We start from the raw sequence: 23,629 nt of genomic DNA, 5'->3' as shown, positions 1-23,629 counted from the left end.
TTTGCAAGCTTCACAAGTCTATATATGGACTTAAACAAGCTTCGCGTCAATGGTATTCAAAATTTTCTCACTCGCTGCTTCAGTTTGGTTTCACACAGTCTAAAGCGGATTATTCCTTGTTTACAAAAGGAACCGGATCTTCCTTCCTTGCGTTGCTAGTGTATGTTGATGATATCATCATCACCGGACCATCGAAGTCTAGCATAGCTACTTTGAAACAATTTCTCCACAGTCAATTCAAGTTGAAAGATCTTGGTTCATTAAAATACTTTCTTGGTCTTGAAATTGCTAGGTCTTCCACGCCCTGCAACTTTTGGAAGATGTTGGTTTTCTTGCTTGCAAACCTGCGGCAGTTCCTATGGATCCTCGCATTCATCTCACTGCTACGGATGGTGATGAGTTGCCTGATGCCTCTTCTTATCGTCGTCTTATTGGCCAGTTATTGTATCTTACCTTGTCGAGACCGGATATCACTTTTGTCGTACAAAAGTTGAGTCAGTTTCTTGCTCAACCTCGGGCTCCTCATCTTCATGCTGCGCACCATCTTCTTCGGTATCTTAAAACTAGACCTGGTCAAGGTTTGTTTTTCTCTGCTTCCTCATTGTTGCAGCTCAAAGCTTTTTCTGATGCGGATTGGGGATCATGTGTTGATACCAGGCGTTCTGTCACTGGTTACTGTGTCTTCTTGGGTGATTCTCTTGTGTCTTGGAAAGCCAAGCGGCAACCCACTGTTTCTAGGTCCTCGGCTGAAGCTGAATATCGTGCCATGGCTGCTACCACTAGCGAATTGGTATGGTTGAGGCAATTGCTGCAGGACTTTGGTGTTTCATTGGCTGCTCCTATGCTTCTGTTTTGTGATAATCAAGCTGCTGTCCACATTGCTTCGAATCCCACTTTTCATGAGCGGACTAAGCATATCGAGATTGATTGTCATTTTGTTCGTCACAAGGTTGCTGATGGCTTCATCAAGCTCATGCCTGTTCGTTCTAATTCACAGCTTGCCGATATGTTCACCAAACCATTGCCTTCTACTATTTTGTTTCCTCATTTATCCAAGATGGCTGTGAAAGATATTCACTGTCCATCTTGAGAGAGAGTTTTAGGAATACTACTTAGTTATTCTTGTCGTATTCTTTATTAATCTTGTCGTATAAGCTTCTTATTAAGCTTACTACTTGTGTATATATAAGCTTGACTTCTATTATTCCAGAGTAATGAGAATATAATTTTCCTCTCTGCTCAAATCGTTTTTTTTCCGTAATAAGTTTGGTCCTTGCGATTTGGGTGTCTACAATCTTGAAACTAGACGTGTTACACTACGTTTTACCATTGACGATGCAGCCTTCCCTAAAATGCGTGGACGAGCACCGATTTGGGTTTTGCCTACCTATATTAGCGATTGATACAGATTTTTTCAAATCTTTGTTTTTTTAAGAATTTGATGCCAACACCTTTTAAAGGTAGTTTATTTTTTTTTTCTTTTTTTGTCTAATGTAAACAGCATGTTTTCATTTTTTGGACTTGTTTCTTTTTTTTCTCTCTCTCTCTTTTCATATGCACTCCATTAATTCGTTTTCCTATAACGAAGACTGAAGTATCTTAAATCCTTGTATAATTATTTCGTTCGTAGCTAGTGATTTCCTAGCACGGGCTCAGGAGAAACCACACAACAGTAAATTTTTATATCCGGACGCATTATTTGGCTTGGGTGATTAGAGAACACGTCAATTGATCAGTTTAATATTGGATTACAAACATGAGAGATCTTGTGTAGTTGCCTATCCCATATTAGCGCTCAATCTTAGCATTTCTTAATAAAAGCACGATTAATTTCATCAGCTTAATTGACAGATAAATATTATATTGATTTTATGAGACTAAATCTCTAAAATTTTATAAACTCATAAGTTGCTCTGAACTCAAATTTTATTTTATTTTTTAAAAAAATAAATTTTAAGTTACTTGCTAAACTATTCCATTATTTAGAAAAAAAAAACACATTAATTTTAGAAAATCGTCACATTAAAAAATTAGTAAACGAAAAAAATTCATCCATCAAGAGTTGTCACGCAGTTAAGGTGGGGGGGAGAGAGGTGCAGCTTAGACTCCTATGGGATGGGTGGGGGTTTGGCTTGGTCTCTTGCATGCAAAGGAGATTGGTTGGGGCTGTTGGGCGTGCTCTGAGGGACAATATGTGAAAACCAACTTTTGACATATATTTCAAGGACATTGTTTTTAAAATATTTTTAATTTTTTAAAATCGTTTCTTCCTTTCTTCCTTGAAATATTTTTAATTTTTTAAATTATTTAAAATATATAAATATACCCTTTCTTCCTTCCATTTATAATTCTAACGGTGGCATATCTTAAAAGTTTATAAAAGTAATTTTAAAATATAAATCTTAATTATTAATAAAGAAATTCGAAAAACAAAAATAAAAATAGATCAAATCGATTAAACAAACGTAGAACCAGTATATTCTTCCCGGTGCATAGTCATTCTTTCCCACCTTCGATCTTGTTCTTCTTCTCGGTGACTGAAAGAAAGTAAATACCAAAAATCTAAACCACCAATTTTCTCTGAACCCTTATTCTTCTCTCTTTGGTAAACTGAAAAATCCCTCATTCGTATTTCACAACACCCAAAACCAATCAATTCGCTCAGTCATTTGTCGTGAAGCTTCCCCACAAGCCTGCCTCTCCACCATAGTCCATCGCCCAGTCGCGGAGCCCCCTCCTTCTCTCGCCGACATGCATGAGCAAGAAGAACTCTCCATTGTGGAAGAAAGCCCTCGAAGGCCTGGTTCAATTCATAACGAAAAGTTGGAGTCCAACACGATTGGGAGGTGGCTTGATCGGGGGCGGCGCGATTGCGATGGCTGGGTTCACGAGGTGGGCGTCGCGAGTGGCTGAAGTTCTCAAAGTGGGTGGCGCGATTGGCTGGGGTTCTCGAAGTGGGCAGCGCAATAGGGATGGGACTTGGCTGGTTTTGCTTAGGTGTAATGGGTCGCGGGTGGGGATGGGGATGGCCGGCGGGATCTCCGGTGGGGATGGGCGGCGGGCTCACATGTTTGGCCATGAAAACTGATTTGGGTGTGGGTTTATTTTTGGGTCTGCATGTAAAACCAAGAGGAAGGAGACGATCTTTTTTTTGGGTTTTTTATGTTTTTCTTTTTAATGATTTTAATATATCAAGCTTTTTTTCTTTATATTTTCTTTGCTATTCTTTGTTAATTTTTTAATTCTTAATCATTTTAACAGAGTTAATAGGAATTAATATATCTTGGCACGTCAGCAGTTCTGTTAGATTTGTAAACAATAGATATAAGGGATATTTTGATAAGTTTTTTTATATAGCGAAGAGTGTTTTGAGTTATTTTAAAAAATCATAAGTCACGTTAAAACAAAGTACAATTTTTAAAGGGTATTTTTAAAAATAATTTTTAAATAAATTATGTATAAATATGTAATAATAAAATTGGATTAAAACATTAATCTTGAAGATATATATATTTTTTATTACTTGAAGTATGAATACACTGGTCTGTGTTATATTGTTTGCCAATTAACTACGTAGCATGTTCGCCTCAAAATATGACTAATGTTATGTTTGTGTCATGTTATGCCATTATATGTTGTCCTACCTCTGATCCAAAATGTACAATTTTATGCTAAATATAACTAAATATCAAAAACGAAATTACGGCAGCACCACTGTAACTTGCATGGAATAACTAAGGTGGCGTTTGGTTAATGGGTTATGAATTATGGTTCATGATTTTGATTTGTAAAATTTAAATTTTTGTGAGAGAAAAACACTGTAACGAATAAAGAATCATGATTCTAAATCAGGTCAGAACCATCAAAATAAACGGAGCATAAATGACCTATTCAACCACACAATTGACCCATGATAGCCGATTAACTCAACTTTATGCCCCAAAGCATTACTTTTAAACAACACCACATGGAATGTAAAAAACTAGTATATTAACAAATCAATCTAATACTAAAGTCATATAATGAGAGGACCGTCGAGACAGTAGATAAGAGAAATTGTTAAATCCGAGTATGCCTATATATATAACACTTGTGTACGTATATATGTTTAAGTCATTTTTTATTGTATTTATATAAATTTCACTTTTTCAAATTTTTAAACTTTCTTTTTTAATAATAATCTTGCAATATTATAATGAATTAGAATTAGTTATCTTGTAATAAATTATAAAACAAAATTTCAAGATTCTCTTTTTATTAGTAAAGAAAGAGATGGTGTAGTTATAATAAAATGTAAAATAATGGGTTGTGGTTATGTTTGATTTTTATTTGGAAAGTTAAATAATATGTAGCAAGAAAAAACAGAGAATGAGAGAAAAAAGAAACGATCGGCAAGTGATCCTAGCATTTCTTTAAACATGAAATATGAATCCCTAACACTATGTTTAGTAAGGGGGAGAGATGGAGCGAGAAAGGGGTGAAGGGATAGAGAGAGTTGGAAGGGTGAAGAATGTGATGGACGTAGATGATTATGGTAATCATTTGTGTCGTTTGGTAGTGGAAGAGATTAAGACCCTCCATCCACCCTTCTCTCTCCTACCAAACATACCCTAAATCCCTTCTTTGGTTGGAGGGAGAAGGCATGGAGGGAGAGAGTCCCTCTAGATCCACCACTTTAGAATCCTTTTATTAGTCAAAGGATCCAATTTGTCCAAATTTAATTAAAAAGACTTTTTTATCCTTCAAAACAAATTATTAACAAATAGTTAAAATAAACAATATTATAATTAAATAAATAACTATCATTTATTATTTTAACTCTATTTTTCTCCTACCAATTAACTACCAAGAGGAAGGAGACGGTCATTTATCATTTTAAATTAAAATGTATATACTATATATGAGATATGATTAAGCATGTATTTGATTTATAGCTATATGGCTTTTCTGCCCCCATGGTCCTTGAACTTGTCGCTCCTTTTTCTTCTTTTTTTTTTTTTTTTTTTTTTTTTTTTTTTGGCATTTGCATTTACGAATAGATTGCAAAATACACCAATTGATAACTGTGTTAATTTTTTAACAAAAATTGACATGTGACTTGGACAAACAAGCATCAATTAAAGGCAAGGGTGGTCATAGTTATTTGTTATTAACCTAAATTTGTTTTAAAACAAAGCGATCAATACTTGAACTTGATCAATGTTTTATAGTTTGACTACCTTTGGGTGTATGTCTTTTGGGCGTATTTGGAGTTTTGAAAGCGTTGTTAAAGATAACTTTATTTTTTTAAAGGATATGTTTAATCAAGAAGTTAAGTGAGATAGTTAAACTCATTACTCAATGTGGAGATTTGTTATAAATTAACTTGTTTTTCTAGAAATTTGAATGGCATGTGGTAGGCACCTGATCCATTTTAAAAGGAGCTTGCCACCATCCCGGTTAGAGCATCAAACAAGTTTTTTTATTTAAGGTTATAAAATATCACATGAATAAAAAAGATTTAAGAAAAATATGATATAGGCCCTGTTTATTTCCGTGTTTGTTTCTATTTTCACGGTTTTTGAGAATAAAAATTGAAAACGCTTATTCAAAACGCGTTTGGTGTAAACTTTCCTAAAAATTAAAAACAAAAACGTTTTTGTCTTTTTCTGAAAATCTGAAAACGATTTTTTCTCGTTTTCATTTTCTCCTCCGTTTTCGTTTTCTCTCATCCGTTTTCCTTTTCTCTAAAAATTTGATCTGCGCCTCGCCATTTGCTTCTCCATTTTCCTCTCGCCTGACCTGCACCATTTGCTTCTCGGCCGAGCTCCTCCGTTCTCTTCTAACCCGATTAGTTTGGGTTTCACGAATCACAATTGGGTCGTCTCTCATGCGTCGTTACTACCCACTTCACTTTGTAGTAATAGTTTTTATACTTTGACTCCATTTCATTTTAGAGAAAGCCAACAAACGCCAACTATGGAATCTCTCAAATTTCATCTCTGACCAACGGAACTTTCTCTCTCCTCTCTAAAATATCAAACCCAACTAACTTACAATCCAAACTTGCAAATACCCATTAAAGCTAGACCTAAATTACCCACACATTTTTCAGCTTCCACAACAAAGCACCTGAAAATAATGGCGAAAAAGAGGTCGCCGATCGAAGGCATGAATGAAGAGCTGAACAAAATAGCTTCACAGAACCTTGATTTCGCTCCTGCTCGCAGAAGGGTTCGGTCCGCTTTCGCTGATGTCCAGCAACAGCTTGATCATTTCTTGTTCAAGCTTGGTTTTTCAGTTTTGATTTTTTACAAGTGATCATGAGTTTTTTTTTTTTTTTTTTTTTTGTAAAAATTTTTTTTTTTAATTTTTGGGTTTTTTTGGTTTTGGGGGGAATCGGTGGAATATATTATTATTTAAAATATAATTACATGTTTTTAAAAATTAAGCCACCAAATGCGGTTTCAGTTTTTTTAAAACTGAAAACAATCTCAGAATAAAACTACCAAACGCATTTTCAGAAATGATTCCAAAATGAAAATGAAAATGTTTTAGAGAGTGTCTCATAAAATCAATATAATATTTATCTGTCAATTAAGCTGGTGAAATTAATTATGCTTTTATTAAGAAATGCTATGATTGAGCGCTAATATGGCATAGGCAAGTGCACAAGATCTCTCATGTTTGTAATCCGATATTAAACTGATCAATTGATGTGTTCTCTAACCACCCAGGCCAAATAATGCGTCCGGATATAATCTGGCTTTTTACTAAAAGATTGGCTCAAATTAAATTAGGCAGCCAATTTACATACCACGGCACAGCAAATTGGATATAAAAATTTATTGTTGTGTGGTTTCTCCTGAGCCCGTGCTAGGAAATCATTAGCTACGAACGAAATAATTATACAAGGATTTAAGATACTTCAGTCTTCGTTATAAGAAAACGAATTAATGGAGTGCATATGAAAAGAGAGAGAGAGAAAAAAAAAACCAAGTCCAAAAAATGAAAACATGCTGTTTACATTAGACAAAAAAGAAAGAAAATAAACTACCTTTAAAAGGTGTTGGCATCAAATTCTTAAAAATAACAAAAATATGTATCAATCGCTAATATAGGTAGGCAAAACCCAAATCGGTGCTTGTCCACGCATTTTAGGGAAGGCTGCATCGTCAATGGTAAAACGTAGTGCGACACGTCTAGTTTCAAGATTGTAGACACCCAAATCGCAAGGACCAAAGTCACCAATTGGAATAGTATTCTTGTCATGAGTAAAGTAGATGCAATTGATCTTCAAACACCCAGAAAAGTTTGAAGCAGAGACGGATGTGGAGGCGTTGTCGCCTACAAACAAAGCCATATCACCAAAACCTTTCATCTCAATCCACCTCGGTCCAACAAAACTCAATTTGAAAACTTTAAAAGTTTTCGTGACGGGATCGATATCACCAAAACGTCGATCTAAATACCTTCGAACCAGCAGAAGCTCTCCTTCATACGATTTCACCCGATATTTTTTGTAACAAAATCCTCTTTTAACAAAATAATATTTATCAGAATCCTCTGCCAAAACTAACCTCATATTTGACTTAGATGGGTTTGTAACATCGAAAGACACAAGCTCTCCCTCGTAAGACAAGGCATAAAATTGACCCTTGTAATACACAAAGTCATCAAATGTTGTAATGCCCAACCCAGTAACACGAGTCCACGTAATGTCTCTAGTCGGTCTAATATAAGCTAATTCTGAATACTCTCCAAATATTACTGCAAGAATTACATCATCCGGATCCGTTGTTGGGTTAGGTGTATATGATGCAACCTTAAATACCTGAAATTCACGATCAGGTGCTTCTAGTATGTTATCCGGAGGAAACACAGGAGGAAGGTGTATGATTGGTTTTCAGTTACCCTCCACAAAAGGTTTGTAATGTGTTACTGCTAAACTCTCATAAGAGTAACTAGCTATCCTTCTGAAGAACCGCGGAAAGGCTTATCATATGGAGGAAGAAATAGCTTTCGCATTAAGAACTTGCCATTCAAGACGCTATACATGCTCCATTCGTCATCTTCTTTGCTTTTAATGGGAACCAAAAGCATCAGAACCTGATGACGACTCAACTCGATAAGTTTACTTCAGTTATGGTTATCCGTTATTGCAGATCGCCACGAGAGAGAAACATAACTAAATGATAAACAGTCCGTTAGTGACTCCAATTTCTCCAAAAATAGGTCTAAAATGTGTCTTGGCAAACCTGCCCAATCTAAAAAATGTGAAAAGATAAGATAATAAGTTAACCGAACATAAAATTACGAAATTGAACCGTACAATCTTCAATAGACTTGCTCTATTATTCCAAATTAGAAGTTAGAAGTGGGCAACAACCACAATAACAACAAAATTGAATAACACGCATGCATGCAACTATGTATATTCGATCATAATATTCTTGACAATTAACTCGACAAAACCATAAGTTTTGCACCGTGTTCATTATATTAAGATATAATACTGCAAATTCAAAACAAAATATCACTTTGAAGATTGAACTTCATTTGAAATTATAGCCACTAAATTCTTAACTAACTAGAAATCGTACGTAGTACAACAAGAAAATTTTTTCCACTTTTAACAGCTGGGGAATGCTTCGTTAAGGATCACAACTACTAGAAAAAGATCACAAATACTAGGAAAATATTATTTAAAAACCAGACAAATTATAATATACCTGAATCCATTTGCTCTCCAGTGATTTTTTTTTTTTTTTTTTGAAAGTGTTGCTAGTACTGCTTTCACTAGTCGAAGGGGTTTACCCTATTTATAATCGTGTAACGTGAAATCTTAATAAAATCTTGATTAGAATCCCAGTGAAATTTGATAATAAAAAGCCGAATCCTAATACAATTTCTCTTTTCTTTTTCCACGTTACAACACATACAAAAAAAATCCTTTAACAACAATATTAAGCTTTTATCTATTTATTAAAAATATTAAGCTTTAATCTATTTATTAAAAATATTAAGCTTTTATCATTATCTCCTTCAAAAGAAAAATATAATTATGTTAGCATATATTGTGACGCCTATATACGTGTAGTCATGTACGTTTTATACACATACTAAAATAAAAAAATTGAATATATATGAATATATATATATATATGTACAGTGATGCATATGGTTCGAGTATGTAATACTCCTCATTAATGAAATTGATCGAAATCTCGGTGAACCAAAACAAGAGGAAAAAAAATATTAAAATCCAAAAAATACCCACCCCAAAGGGCTTCATTATCCTTTGCCCTCTAAAATAATTCTATTATCTCATAAACTTCAACTTTAACTAGTGCTCATATTACATAAAACTCTTTAAATGTTTAGATACATATATGATATATCCTAAATTAACTGTACAAATATATATTTAAAAAAATGGTAAAAGAGATATTAAGAGTTGTAATAAAAGAAATATATATATAATTACGCTCTATTCTATTTAATTTCAAAATTTTGGTTAATTTGTGTACCCCTAAAAAAGAGGCTCTGCCGCGTGGTATGTAAATTGACTGCCTAATTTAATTTGAGCCAATCTTTTAGTAAAAAGCCATATTATAATTAACAAAACATCAACCCGTATGCACTCGCTTAGTTGGAATTGTTGATGTGGTGCACCTGATTAAGAGATTTAAAAAATTAATTAGAAGATTAAAACCCAATTAAACTTTAAAATAGCAAAGACACACATGAAAAAAGGAGACAAATACTCTACTATTTTTTCAGATTGCACGGCAATACAAGTCTTATTTATCCATCACTCTCAATTAATACTCTTTTAATTAAGTATTATATTAGTCAAAATCGTATTAATTAAGAAGAAAAGACAAATTTTAGATCCACAAGGTAAGTTTTTTTTTTATTTTCTCCTTTTTTTTTTTACATATTGGATATAAATACATTAAGAAATTTTTTGGAATTGGTAAAACTGAAATTAATTTTTTGCGCTAGCTCTTTTTTTTTTTTTTTTTTACCGAGAAGGTCGGCAAACAGTGAATGGCAAGTACACTTTAGTGCCAATTTCTTAAATGCAAAAATTAAAATGTATATACTATATATGAGATATGATTAAGCATGTATTTGATTTATAGCTATATGGCTTTTCTGCCCCCATGATCCTTGAACTTGTCGCTCCTTCTCTCTCTCTGTTTTTTTTTTTTTTTTTTTTTGGTATTTGCATTTACGAATATATTGCAAAATACACCAATTGATAACTGTGTTAATTTTTTAACAAAAATTGACATGTGACTTGGACAAAAAAGCATCAATTAAAGGCAAGGGTAGTCATAGTTATTTGTTATTAACCTAAATTTGTTTTTAAAACAAAGCGATCAATACATATTTTGATAAATATTTAAAACTAAATAAATGCTATAATCCAGTAAATTTCGTGTAAACTGCCCCGTTAACTTCGCTGATTCGAGTTTAAAATTCGAGTTTTTCTACAGTAAAAAGCTCTCACAAACAATCACATCTAACTTTTTTGCTACAGTAAAAAGCTCTAACATAAAATCACATCTCAACTCGAATTCTAAATTCGAATCAGCGAAGTGAACGGGGCCCACGGCCCCAACTCCCCAACTCTCAAATGAAATGTCAATTTCCGTTAAAAAAAATTGAACCCCTTTATCATGTGGATGTTTTGCCACATACTTCTAAATTCAAAGGGCTAATCGCAAAAAAAAAAATAAATAAAAAAAAAATAATAATAATAATAATAAGGGAACATACTGCCAATGACGTACAAATTTAACGGGCAATTGTACAAATAAGTGATGATCATGTTATAGCCATTGTCCGCGATGGTAGTTGTCTTAAAAACGGTGACATATTTCTCCACTAAACTAATGTAATTTTGAGAAGACCGCAACTTATGCATTTTTTTGACAACAATAGTGTAACACCCACGTAGTCTAACCTTAATATTACTAAGTTATGCTAGGTGTTGTTACTCTTTTAAAATTTGTTTTTAACTTACCTTGAGCTTTCTTTAGATTGGTAACATTAAAATGTGGGACAAATTTAAACTTTTTAAGACTTTTTTTTGTGCAATGGTACAAAAATATGATTTTAGTAATTCTTTTGACTGATGTCCCATAAATACAATATAATACATATCCCAAAAATTAGATCCGACAGTTCTTACAAATAAAAACAAAAGCATAGTAAATAGTTAGTAACTCAATGCCTCAAACAGGTCAGCATCTTCCATATACAAAAGTCCTGGTACTAAGGATGACGCCAGCCAACCACTAAAATAATGTACATCTAATGCCGGGATGTGTCTTCATCTGCATCACCATAAATAAGTGAGCTAAAGCCCAATAAGTAGAATAAATGCGTGAATAAGTAATTTGAACATATAACATCACATCTTAACTTTAGCCTTTCCTATTGTTCCATTTCCATTTAGTATAACATTAATTATTCACTTTGTTACCTTTCTATTTCATCACTTGTATGCACAATTGTCGTGGCTATATCATTTTCTCTTTTTTTTAAGACCTTATGACCATTAATAATAGCATCATGAGTCTCCCAGAGACTTAGTGGTCCTAGACCTTATGGCCTTCACAATGATTATCACATGTCTCCTAGAGACTTAGTGGTCCCCGACCTTATGGCCAAATAAATATCATATGTCTCCCAGAGACTTAGTGGTTCTTACTATCCCCATCGGGATTGTTTTAGCCTCATTACTAATCACTACAAATTATCACTCCTTTTATTACTTTGGTGAATGTTTATCAACTCATTCCTTATATAGCATTTTCTTGTATTTTGTACCATGTACATACTTTATGCATTATACATATACATCACATAACAAAGTATCACAAATGTGTACTATGCACAATAATTATGGTGATACAGGTGATATTCTACTTACCTCGCACCGTATGACAAAAAGTATGACTTCGGAATTCCTCTTGGTGGATCCGATGTGAACAACTGTAATCTTGGGTATTTAAACGTACTATCATTAGTTTTGTGATTAATGACTTTGTTCCTTTCCTTCTAAAATAACCCAACGTATAGCCTAAAATGGCTCAACAAATTACACTTTTCATTTAAAGCCTCTAAAAACACCATTTTTTTCAAATTTTCCATAATTTAAAGATTTTACTTAAAAATATTCCATTAAAAAGAGTAATATGGGTGAAAATAACAAATTTTAGTAAACTATATCAAAAATGTCAAATTCAAACTTAGAACAGCTTAAAATGACTAAAAATCAGAAAAACGGGTCAAAAATCTAATTTTGGCACATACTTGGCTCAACGGTACGCGCAGGTGGGCACTAGGGCACCAACCGTGCGTACACAGCACACACAGGGCAGTACAGCGTGCTCAGGGCTACCAGCGCCCCATGCTGCGCTCACATGGACTGCCAATGCCCCACTGGTGCGCTCATAAGGCCTGCTGCAGCATGCTGGGCGCCCACAACATGCAGTGTGGTGCGCCCAGCCCTCCAAACTATTTTTTAAATTTTTTTCAGAGTTTTTCATGCATTTTAACACTCCCCAAAGCTTAGAATAACCAAATATAACCTGCAAATTAAATCAAAAACCCAAAAATATACACAGCTTTCAAATTCACCCCAAAATCACCACTCATCATGTGTTTCTAAAACTTTCCAAGGAAAAGCCTTAATTCCCACTTCCTACTTCAACTTATTATGATTCAATTCATTAAATAACATTTGAATCATACCAAAGAACATCCAAATAACCAGCAATTTAAAGGAAATTACATCAAAAATAAGGGAACTTAAAGAAATCCCACCTTTGTGAACCAAATCTATCTTTTCACTTGTAAACTTCACTTTCTTCACCTCCAATTCAAATGATTAGCTCCTAAATCTCTTATGAACCCTTGGAACAGACCCTAAAACAATCCCAAAGGATTAGAATACGAATTCATCACCAACCTTTAGAATAACTAAACTAGAATCACAAAATTCAACTTACACTAATTTCAATCTCTTGGTATTCCTATGATCAATCCTTCATCAAACCACTTAGAATGGCTTTAGTTTCTTAAGATTGCCGGAGAAGCAATTTGGAACCAGAAGAGGGTCGGACTAGAAGGTTTTGGGGCTGATTACTCCTCATCTTCTTGCTTAATACTTTCAAGAGACAAGTAGGAACCTTAATTACTTAACCATGAAGTACTCTCCTCTCCTCTAAGTAGAGTATCACCTTAAGTAGCTCTCTCACCACCTTCTCTTACACACAACACTCACAGAAATTCCCAAAGTATGAACAAGATCTTAGCCAATCATTTGGCCTACTAAAATTGGTGTATGAGCTTGCACCAAAATTTCAGTACGTGAGAAATCCTAACTTTACATCTCCCATACTTTTCATTCAATTTTGAACATCTAACATAATCACTTTCTATTTCATTCTTACCCTAATTATTATGATCCATAATTCCTTTAGAACCTTAATAAAATCTCAATTTGATTCCACAAACTCGAATGCCAAAATATGTTTAATTTAGGGCTTTTAAAGTAACACGATCATTAAACCCTTATCATCATCTCTTTCTTAACCTTATTTCAACCTTAGAATCACCTTAAGTAGTCTCTTTAGCACATTAACTCAAGTCCAAACCTTTCCACACATCAGACCAATATGTACATTTTCATTAAACTTGCCTTAAAGCCCCATTAGGACTCCACATTTTACTTTTCACTTAGTAATTCTTGTAAATATCATTAAGAATAAGTTGTTGTCCATTTCTCAACTTACCGAATCCTTCTCTTGGTCGGCAAGTGATCCTAAATCATGCCAGAACCCTCAAAATAAACGGAGCATAAATGACCTATTCAACCACACAACTGACCCATGATAGCCGGTTAACTCAACTTTATACCCCAAAGCATTACTTTTAAACAACACCACATGGAATGCAAAAAGCCAGTATATAAATAAATCAATCTAATACTAAAGTTATATAAGGAGAGGACCGTCGAGACGGTAGATAAGAGAAATGCTAATGTCAAATCCGAGTGTGCCTATATATATATATATAACACTTGTGTACGTATATATGTTTAAGTCATTTTTTATTGTATTTATATAAATTTCACTTTTTCAAATTTTTAAACTTTCTTTTTTAATAATAATCTTGCAATATTATAAAGAATTAGAATTAGTTATCTTGTAATAAATTATAAAACAAACTTTCAAGATTCTCTTTTTATTAGTAAAGAAAGAGATGGTGTAGTTGTAATAAAATGTAAAATAATGGTTTGTGGTTATGTTTGATTTTTATTTGGAAAGTTAAATAACATGTAGCAAGAAAAAACAAAGAATGTGAGAAAAAAAGAAACGATCGGCAAGTGATCCTAGTATTTTTTTAAACATGAAATATGAATCCCTAACACTATGTTTAGTAAGGGGGAGAGATGGAGCGAGAAATGGGTGAAGGGATGAAGAGAGTTGGAAGGGTGGAGAATGTGAGGGATGTAGATGATTATGGTAATCATTTGTGTCCTTTGGTAGTGGAAGAGAGAATTAAAAGGATGAATGAATGATTGCTTGTTTAATTATTTTTCTGTCATTTTCACTAATTTCATACTAAACTTTTTAAGGACAAAATGGTCTTTTTAATCTTTAATAGGTAGATTATATCATTGTATGGATCCTTCCATTAGAGGAAGGATGAAAAATGGTGAACCGAGATGGAGAGTCTCCCTCCACCTCTCTTCCCTCCAACCAAACAAGAGATTAAGACCCTCCCTCCACCCCCCTCTCTCCTACCAAACATACCCTAAATCCCTTCTTTGGTTGGAGGGAGAAGGCATGGAAGGAGAGAGTCCCTCCAGATCCACCACTTTAGAATCCTTTTATTAGTAGAAGGATTCAACCAATTTGTCCAAATTTAATTAAAGACTTTTACCTTTCAAAACAAATTATTAACAAATAGTTAAAATAAACAATATTATAATTAAATAAATAACTATCATATGTTATTTTAACTCTCCCTCCCTCCTACCAAACAACATAAAAAATTATCATAATTCTCTTTATCCCTTATATTTTTTGTCCGTCCAACTTTCTGTATCCTTTATTCTCTCCATCCCATTCCCTCCTACCAAACGGAGTACAAGAGTGTCACGTGTAATGCCTAACTAGGTCAACTCCAAAAGGGAAAAAAAATCAAACAATAGGAAGAAAACAAAGACTAGAGTTTCATATTGGAATTAATACATAACAAAAAACAAAAAACAAAAAAACAAAAAAAAAAAACCAATAATTCCACCAATGATGTCCATCACATTGATATAAATAAAAAAGAGCCGAGATTACCGCGCGGGTCAACCGAGTCAATACCCGAACCACCATTATATGAGCTGTCGTACTTGTACTTTGTTGTACTTTCAAAAGGCAAACCAGACAAAAACCATATTCCTAAGCAAACGACACAAAACAAAAAATCACTTCTCCCCACATGCGGTTCGTTCTTGACTCGAAACCCCTATTGTGCGACTTTCATCTCAAGCTCCTCCTAAACACAGCCTATACCATTTTCTTTTCTTAATCTTCTTATATTTTGAGTTTCTCAAAAAACAAAAGAGATGACGAAGTTAACAAAATAAGCTAAACAAAACACAGTTTAAGCACCACCTATGCCGACTATACGTTAAGAGCTGCTTTGATCTTCTGGATTGTGCAGGAGATGAGGTTGTTAACGGTCTCAACTGACTCCACGGTGAGCTTTGCAGTTGGAAGACTGTTGACAAGAATTTGGAACCCGACAGAGAGGAGGCACCCGCCACCGCCGCCTTCACCATTGCTGGCTTCTCCTTTCACGGAAGGTCCACTGCAATAATTCGGCTGTGACGAGCCATCGGGAAGAATGGCGAATCCCGACGGTAGGAGGGCCACGTAAGCTGAGTCCCCGCCATGCATTACAACATTTATCGATGCGCGGTCAACTGGGGCGTACACTACCATTGAGCCCGAGGCGTCGTTCCACGTTTCTTGCAGTATGAGCATGCTGCTGTCGTTTGTTCCAATGGTCTGAAAAGTTCAATATGGAAGCCAAATACTACGTTAGAAAAAGAAAAGAAACAATGAGAAAATGGAAAAGAAAGAAAGAAGGTATATATTATATTTTGATAACTCACACTGGCGCGAAGGAGAGAAACATGGTTGCCATGTCTTTGGCACTTGGTGATATGGACCATCTCTTGCATTGGTCCGCCATTCGACAGAATATCCCAGTCGCTCCTGAACCGTTCATCGCGCAAGAATTCAAATAGCCTCTTTTGCGACACTGGAATCCAAACAGAAGTTGCAGCACTCAAAATGATACCAGGTGGCTCGCCAGGGTCATCCATGCTTTTCCGGGTCATCACCCTCACATCTTCGCCAACAGTACCGACACAGAGCTTGTCCCACTTGCGCACGGTGGAGGCAGTAACCCCAGCACAGAAGTTATCCACCATACGCTGTGCCAGCTTTAGCATGCTTCTCTTACCGCTGGGGCTCATGGCTGTTGAATAGCAATAATTTGTTAGAAAATATCCGCCGAACTACGATGATATTAGTCACGGGAATTTAAAATCACGGGCACAGGGAGTAACCTAGTTGATTTTCATTAGAAATGGAAGGCGACGTGAGGATCGCCAAGCACTCGCATTGCCTTTGGAGGGTGGCAAGCCACCTCTGCGCACCAAAGCCCATTCCACAAATGAGATATGAGCGGAACATTTGATGAACACCGCTATCATCGTATTCCGAATGCTCAATCCAAGTAACCTGCAAATGATCATATTCCACCAACAAAGCTAATTCGCACCAAGCATCCATTACACAATGAATATTCTATAGGTCTTTCTTGTAGCACATCGGACAAAATTGCACGGCATTAATGATGCAATATAGTTACAATTTACAAATTGAATGTTCAAGCATCAATCTCTCATTCTGAATGGAAGTAGGGAAAAAACCGGATTGGTTGAAGCACTAATTAGTAATTTGATAGTTATAACTATATTAATCTAGGAAATATGTCAGTGTATTAGGAGTTATATGATTTAATAGTCCTAAAAAAAGTTCAAAAGCGCATTCCAATCCAATATTCCTAGCTAAAACTATATATTTGCTGAAAATATTTAGGGTTTTGAGAGACCAAAACTGGGAAACAAGGCAAAGGGTATCACATGCTCGTAAATTTACCAATAAGTTACTGATTTTAGCCATGAGGTCCAGTTAGCCCTACATAAAGCTAATCATATTTTTCAGACAGTTTGCAGAAGAGCAAGAAAATTTTGAGTTCCTTCCTATTATTCTAGTCAGCAAGGTCAAACACTTAGCTGTTACTTTGTTAATTTACCATACAGCCCCTAGACATTTTCCCATGCAGAAGAATGCCTAATAAAATGTGTCGTGAGAAATGCCCACTTAAGGGACAAAATGATACCCCGAGAGAATATAGAAATAAGAGTCTAAAAGATAAATATAATATCACCTAGAGATGAGTTGACATGAAACCCAAGGCAAGGATAAAATAATAGCAGAAATCAGATTCATGAAAAACATGAGGGGAAAAGTCAAAGTTCCAGAGGCACTTTCAGCAAGATATATCTGGGCAGATTATCTAGTATATATACAATCACAATATATATACATATATATATAGCTATTTTAAAAGTTCGACAACAAGATTTTCAGGAATATCTATTTATTGCGAACCTAATATAATGTTAGAAGGGAATATATGAGCACATCACATGAAGCTCAATATGTTATAATTAGAAAAAACTGGATCCAGGTCATTCGGCCTCGTGGAAAATAAAGAAATCGGCAAGAGAGAAGGAAAGAGAGGAATAGAAGCATCAAATAGATAGTTTAACAACAAAGATTGAGAAATCCAATGTTTTTTCTCTTGCTTTTATACTGGATATATAAAATTATGGAAATAATATATTAAGATTGAGAAAATCGACATGAACATAAACAATATAAGCTGTGACGACCCCTGATTTTCTCATCGTTTAGAGTAACTGTGGACTAATTAATAACAGACAATAAGCAAACCTTGCATTGAAATTTGAAGATTATATGATGATCAGAACCAAAAGGCATCTTTTAGAATAAAATAACAATAAAAGGTTCGGATTCTAAGGTAAAGTCCTACTATATTACAATAAGAGAAATCCCATAAAGGAAAGAGCCTTTTTTTTGGTGAGCAATAACAAGAAAATAAATTCTTTAGAAGCACTAGTCAAGAAAGATGGGGGAGTCCACGTACCAATAATTTCACTTAATTGTAGTCTCAACAGATCTCACACTTAACGCAGTTATTTCAACTACCCCATTAAATATCAACAAGGAAAATAACTCAATGAAGCCGGTAAATGCCAGCCCATAAGGGGTGTAAAAACAAAGACAACAAAATAAATAATCCAACATCATATGACGTTACCTTGGAATAGCCATCAGGCATATCTTGCACAAGACACCCAGAAGGAAGCCTCCTACAGTGGAAATACGAGTTTGCATTAGTAGCATCTCGGTTGATGTCGACGGAAACGTCGACCACTGCCCAGACACCATCCGCATGTTGCTTACAGAATCGAAGAAACTTTAGCGGACGAAGAGGGACCAATGGTGAAAGTACTTGAAGCTCGGCATTAATCTGCGAGATTAAAAAAAATTATACAGGAATTTTGCTTTTTGTGTAGCAAGAAAGGAGAAAATGAATAGAAGAAATTTCATACCACTTGGAGTGCGCCATTCCTTGTTCCACCTATCCCTGTGGAAATCATTTCAATGGTGGAGGCTCTAGCTACTAAACAAGGAAACATTTCCGTCCATCGATTCTAATGACAAAAAAAAGGGGAGTAAATTAAAGCAACAAAACAAAAGTCAAAATACTAATATCATTCAAACAACCTCACAAGTCACTCTTATATATTAGTAGAAACTTCCTATAAAGGTATCATGTTAAAAAGTAGAAAAAAAACAATGATTATCAGAGAAAATTAAAGCTCTATAACATAGACCAAAAAAACAGTAGAACTGCATACCGCATCCATCAGTGTCTCTACGAGAGCTAAACTGTTGATGATGACCACAGAGGAATCCCTAGTTGCCTCAGAAACATAATTACTAGGTTTTGGACCAATACAAGAAGGAAATGTCCTCATATACTCCTCATAATTCAACGTTTCTTTACCTCCATTTGTGCTCTTGATCCACAGCGGACCATTAGCCTGAGCCATCTTAATAAACTCATCCATGGCTGCCAATGCAAGATCTATCAACATCGATCTCTCGAAAGGGATTTCAGTTCCCATCACATTCATTCCCATTGTATGTTTCATCATTGGAATCATAGGCCCAGCGCTGGAAATCCCATCTCCCAATTCAAGTCCCATTGGCAGTGGAGCACCAACAACGTTCAAACCTCCCATCCCATTTCTTCCAACGGCAAGTTCCAAACTGGAGGTTGAGCTCGGAAGGGGAATCGGAGTGGCCAAGGACGAAAGAGGCCGTCCCAAGAACTTGTTTGCCAAGGCACATATCCGATTCAATTCGTCCTTCAGTCTAGCATTCTCAATCCTGAGCTGGTGCTCCTCGAAAGATATCTGACCGGGAATTGCGGGGCCACCACATTGGTTGCACATTGGAGTTGCCATGGCATCCTTCATCATGTTGTTCTCAGCTTGGAGCTTATCATTCTCTTGTCTAAGAATTATATTCTCATGGCGTTCAAGTTGTGTCTGATTAAAATTATCACAATATCATTTTCCCATTATTAATTACACAATTATCAAATACAAAACTCGGCATACATATTTTGCATATAAAATTAGCACAAAATACCTTCATTTGAGTTCGTCTATTTTGGAACCAAAATTTCACTTGCTTTGTCTCCAAGCCAAGCCTCTTGCTAAGTTCTAATCTTTGCTTTTCATCAGGATGTGGACACTCCTTAAAAAAACTACACCAAACCCAACACCAAAAAAAAAAAAAAAAAAAAAAAAAAAAAAAAAAAAAAAAAAAAAGAAGCAAAAACAAAATACTCTACATTAGCAATAAGAATCAATATATAGCAAATAAACAAGGGTATAGCAAAATAAGAATCATACGCTTCAAGTTCTTGGATTTGATTAGGAGTGTGTCTGTGGTACTTCTTCTTCTTCCGCGGTTGGTCGTCGCCGGCGTCTTGATCATCGCCGGATGCGCCTTCTAAATTGTCACTGCCGGACCTGCTCTCATACCCATCATCCCTCATCCTTCCAATAATTCCCAGATCAAAATTCTCCCCGAGTAGACCCATTTCACCGTGACTATCCATATTCCTCTGCACCCAAAAAAAAAAAAAAATTGTATCATTAAATAAACATGTGACATGCGCGGGCAAATTGAAAAGAGAAACTAAACAATGACTGAAAAAAAGGTTATGATGAAGCATTACTGTGGAAAAAGAAAAGACAGGGGAAGTTATCATTGAATTTTGATTTTGCTTAAGTGAGGAAAGACAAAAGTATGGCCTAATAATGGCCTTTTAGGGGCTTTGTGGAGCAATAACAGCCACATAGTCTTAAGCACCCTAAAACCTCTGTGCCTGATCAAACAAACCCACCTCCAAAAGCTCATCAAAAATTGAAAAGGCAAAAAATAAAGCGAAATTTTGTCTTCTTTTCCCAATATCTAATGAACCAGTCACCATCACTTCTAACAACTGTTATGTAATGGGATTTTTGAGTTTCTTTTAATACATATATTTTGACCTTACCCAGCGACTCCCAGATTCAGCCAAGACTGAAAATTGCATTTCTCAGTAGAAACAGAAAGAGAGAGGTGTTTCCTTGTCAACGCCCGTGCATGACACACACAGTCAAGTCCTCTCTCTCTCTCTCTCTGTGTGGAAAAAACTGTTCCGGATAGGGGAAGGGAAAAAGAGGGGAATAGGACAAGAAAAGTCCCTTTTTTATAATCCAAGGTTTCACACCTCCCTAATTCTCTCTCACTCCAGACCGGTTTTAAAAATAAAAGTCTCTGAAAAGGATATGCAACGAAAATGTTTGTGTGTGTGAATGGATGTGAGAAAAGGCTTAAAAGTGTTCTAGCTTTTCTGCATCATGGTGGCATGGCATATGCGTATAGCTTGATTAATAGTTTGGCAGTATCCGAAAGAGACCTGAACTGGATGAAAAGAGAGAATGAGAAAAGGGAGCTTCAAGAACTACGGCTGAGAAAAAGGGTATACAAAAGATACAAGAAAAAGGTTAAAAAGGTTTCATCTTCTAAACATTCATACCATTCCCACACTTCAGCCTTGACTTTTCAAATGTGACGCATAAGATAAAATAACAAAATCCAGGCAAAAAGACCCAGTTGACCCCTCTCTCTCTCTCTCTCTCTCTCTCTCTCTCTCTGATATATGGTTAGATGACATACAAAAGCAAAACCAACCCCAGTACGGAGAAAAGGGAAACCTTTTAATTTGACAGTAGGCAATAGTAAAGGCCAAAGAAGAGTCTATTTCTGCCACACAGCAAAGAAGTTATGGACTTTCTCAGATCTCTCTCTTCTCTCTCTCTCTCTCTCTCTCTCTCTCTCTAGGATCTGAGGAAGTGAAAAGGACAGACGAAAATATATATATATATTATTTGATTAAGGGGGCTAATAAATGTTATCTTAATTTTATATAGTAAGGGAAAAAAAAAACAAGTCTTGGAAGGTTGGGAAGCTGACTTAGGAAGGACCCACACAGGAAATCAAGGAGTCAATGAGTTTGTTTTCTACTATTTTGTTATATAGAGGTGTGTATATATATCTACAATAGTGCTGTAATCAAACTCGTTATGCCAAGCCTAGATTGAATCAAGAATAAAACCCAAATGGGCTCTTTTTCCATGCACAAGAAATTTCGATGGAAATCTCTTTTTTCTAGTTATATAGTTTCCTTTTGTCAAATATTATAGGGAAAATTTGCCAGCGAAAGAAAAAATGGGGTCTAGTGAGGCGGGACCCACGGCCCTGAAACTGGGGTTCGAGAAATCCGCCCCAACTCGGACTTCACGCGGGCACACGCGCGTACGTGGGGCTCGCTCTTGCTGTCTTTTGTCTGTCTGACATTAAAATCAAGTGTGGTCGGTCGTAGATGATTCGTGATATTGACCTCTTCTAGCCAATCAAACAGCGGTTTCAGTGAGGAGAAGAGTAATATGGTCATTCTGTGAATATATGGGGGGTACTTTTGTACTTTCAAGTAATGGAGGACAAAGGACATAGAAAATCAGACCCAATTAGGCTTCGGAGATAGTTCGATTAATCTCATTACGAGGAAAAAAAAAAGCTAGAACTACGGTTCTGTCTCTTTCTATTTTTATTTTTTTTCCTTCAAGATATTCCACTTAGGTTTACTTTGCAAATTATAACTTATGTCGGTTAATGTCCGTACCGTTTGAAATAATAATAGTATTTTTATTTTTAAATAGTGAAAGATTTAAATTTGTCACTTTATGATAAAGTCAAATATAAAATTATTGTTAAATTTGCAACCATATAATAATAATATTTTTCGCTTTAAAAGTTTGTATTTCCTCCTTAAAGAACATAGAGCCTGCGTGATTCTTTTATGGTATAAGTTTAACTTACTTCAAACAACTTAATTTTAAGTTTAGTGTTTATAATCTTTGCACATAATAAATTTTCTTGCATGTTTTTTTTTTTAAATAATAATTTACTGGATAAGCTATAAAGGTTCTAAATTTCTTGTGAATACATTAAACTTGGATACTAATTAAAAGCTGTATTAATCTTTTTCGTTGTTGTGGGTGAGTTATTAATCTATCCCTCCCCTTCTTTACGTACAAATTATTTATCTCTCTAAAATTATTGAGATGTAAAAAATACATTACTAAATAATTAGATCGTGATGTGATCAGAGATGTATCTTTTAGAGTAATATACTTCTTAGAGATAAAAATGCAACAGTCGACCTTGTAAATCTTTGTTTATGTGATTCAGATTCGGACGATAATGATTAGTATGAGTATGCTTAGAAGTTCAAATATCTGTGCAATGGGATCATTCAAAATTTTAAGTTAAGAAACTGAATATGAGTTCAGTGAAATCAAATAATGGTTCTACATTTACTTGATTAACCCCCCAAGATATGGGGGTCTCTACAAAAAAAGAAGATTGATTAAATACCTCACTCACTAAAAAATGCTCATTTTAAAAAATTATATCTTTTAACTAGTTTTAGTTTAAAAAAGAAAAATATATGGGTTAATGTTAAAAAATAAAAATAAAAATGATTACATTTTAAGGGGTATTTCTGAAAATTTATCCAAAAATACTACGGGAGAAAGAGAAAAATAGGCCAAGACTTGAGATGAATTAAAATTAATATGCCAATAGTTTACATAAGTTAATAAATAGGTCAAATTATTGTTTTCGTTCATAACTTGTCTGGTTATGAACTATAACTTGACAAGTTATTGTCAATAATTCACAGTTTTTATCCATAACTTGTCTAGTTATGAACCATAACTTAATAAGTTTGTCCATAACTTATCTGGTTATGAACCATTGACAAATTATGATCTATTAAT

At 34.9% G+C, this 23,629-nt stretch overlaps 2 protein-coding genes across 3 annotated transcripts; both read right to left on the bottom strand.

Moving 5' to 3' along the window:
- Positions 1-7,084: 7,084 nt before the first annotated feature.
- On the bottom strand, positions 7,085-8,044 carry LOC21398835 (F-box protein At4g35733). Its single transcript, XM_024172893.1, has 2 exons — positions 8,036-8,044; positions 7,085-7,813 (listed from the first exon to the last, which is right to left on the bottom strand). Exons 1-2 carry the CDS (start codon positions 8,042-8,044, stop codon positions 7,085-7,087), a joined length of 738 nt encoding a protein of 245 aa, XP_024028661.1.
- Positions 8,045-15,304: 7,260 nt separating this feature from the next.
- LOC21398834 (homeobox-leucine zipper protein ANTHOCYANINLESS 2) lies at positions 15,305-20,867 on the bottom strand. 2 transcript variants are annotated; one of them, XM_010109109.2, is made up of 9 exons: positions 20,800-20,867; positions 20,150-20,364; positions 19,884-20,001; positions 19,085-19,780; positions 18,776-18,877; positions 18,481-18,693; positions 16,637-16,811; positions 16,178-16,545; positions 15,305-16,070 (listed from the first exon to the last, which is right to left on the bottom strand). In XM_010109109.2, the coding sequence occupies exons 1-9, from the start codon at positions 20,836-20,838 to the stop codon at positions 15,684-15,686; spliced, it is 2,313 nt and encodes a 770-aa protein (XP_010107411.1). In that variant the 5' UTR covers positions 20,839-20,867; the 3' UTR covers positions 15,305-15,683. The 2 variants fall into 2 exon arrangements, with proteins under 2 accessions (XP_010107411.1, XP_024028635.1); XM_024172867.1 differs by lacking the exon at positions 20,800-20,867 and adding an exon at positions 20,479-20,571.
- Between the last annotated feature and the right edge of the window lie 2,762 nt (positions 20,868-23,629).

Source organism: Morus notabilis, unplaced genomic scaffold (genome assembly GCF_000414095.1).
Source record: "Morus notabilis unplaced genomic scaffold, ASM41409v2 Scaffold759, whole genome shotgun sequence".
Taxonomy (NCBI): domain Eukaryota; kingdom Viridiplantae; phylum Streptophyta; class Magnoliopsida; order Rosales; family Moraceae; genus Morus; species Morus notabilis.
The sequence above is the reverse complement of the archived record's forward strand: the minus strand, read 5'-3'. Positions and strand labels throughout refer to the sequence as shown.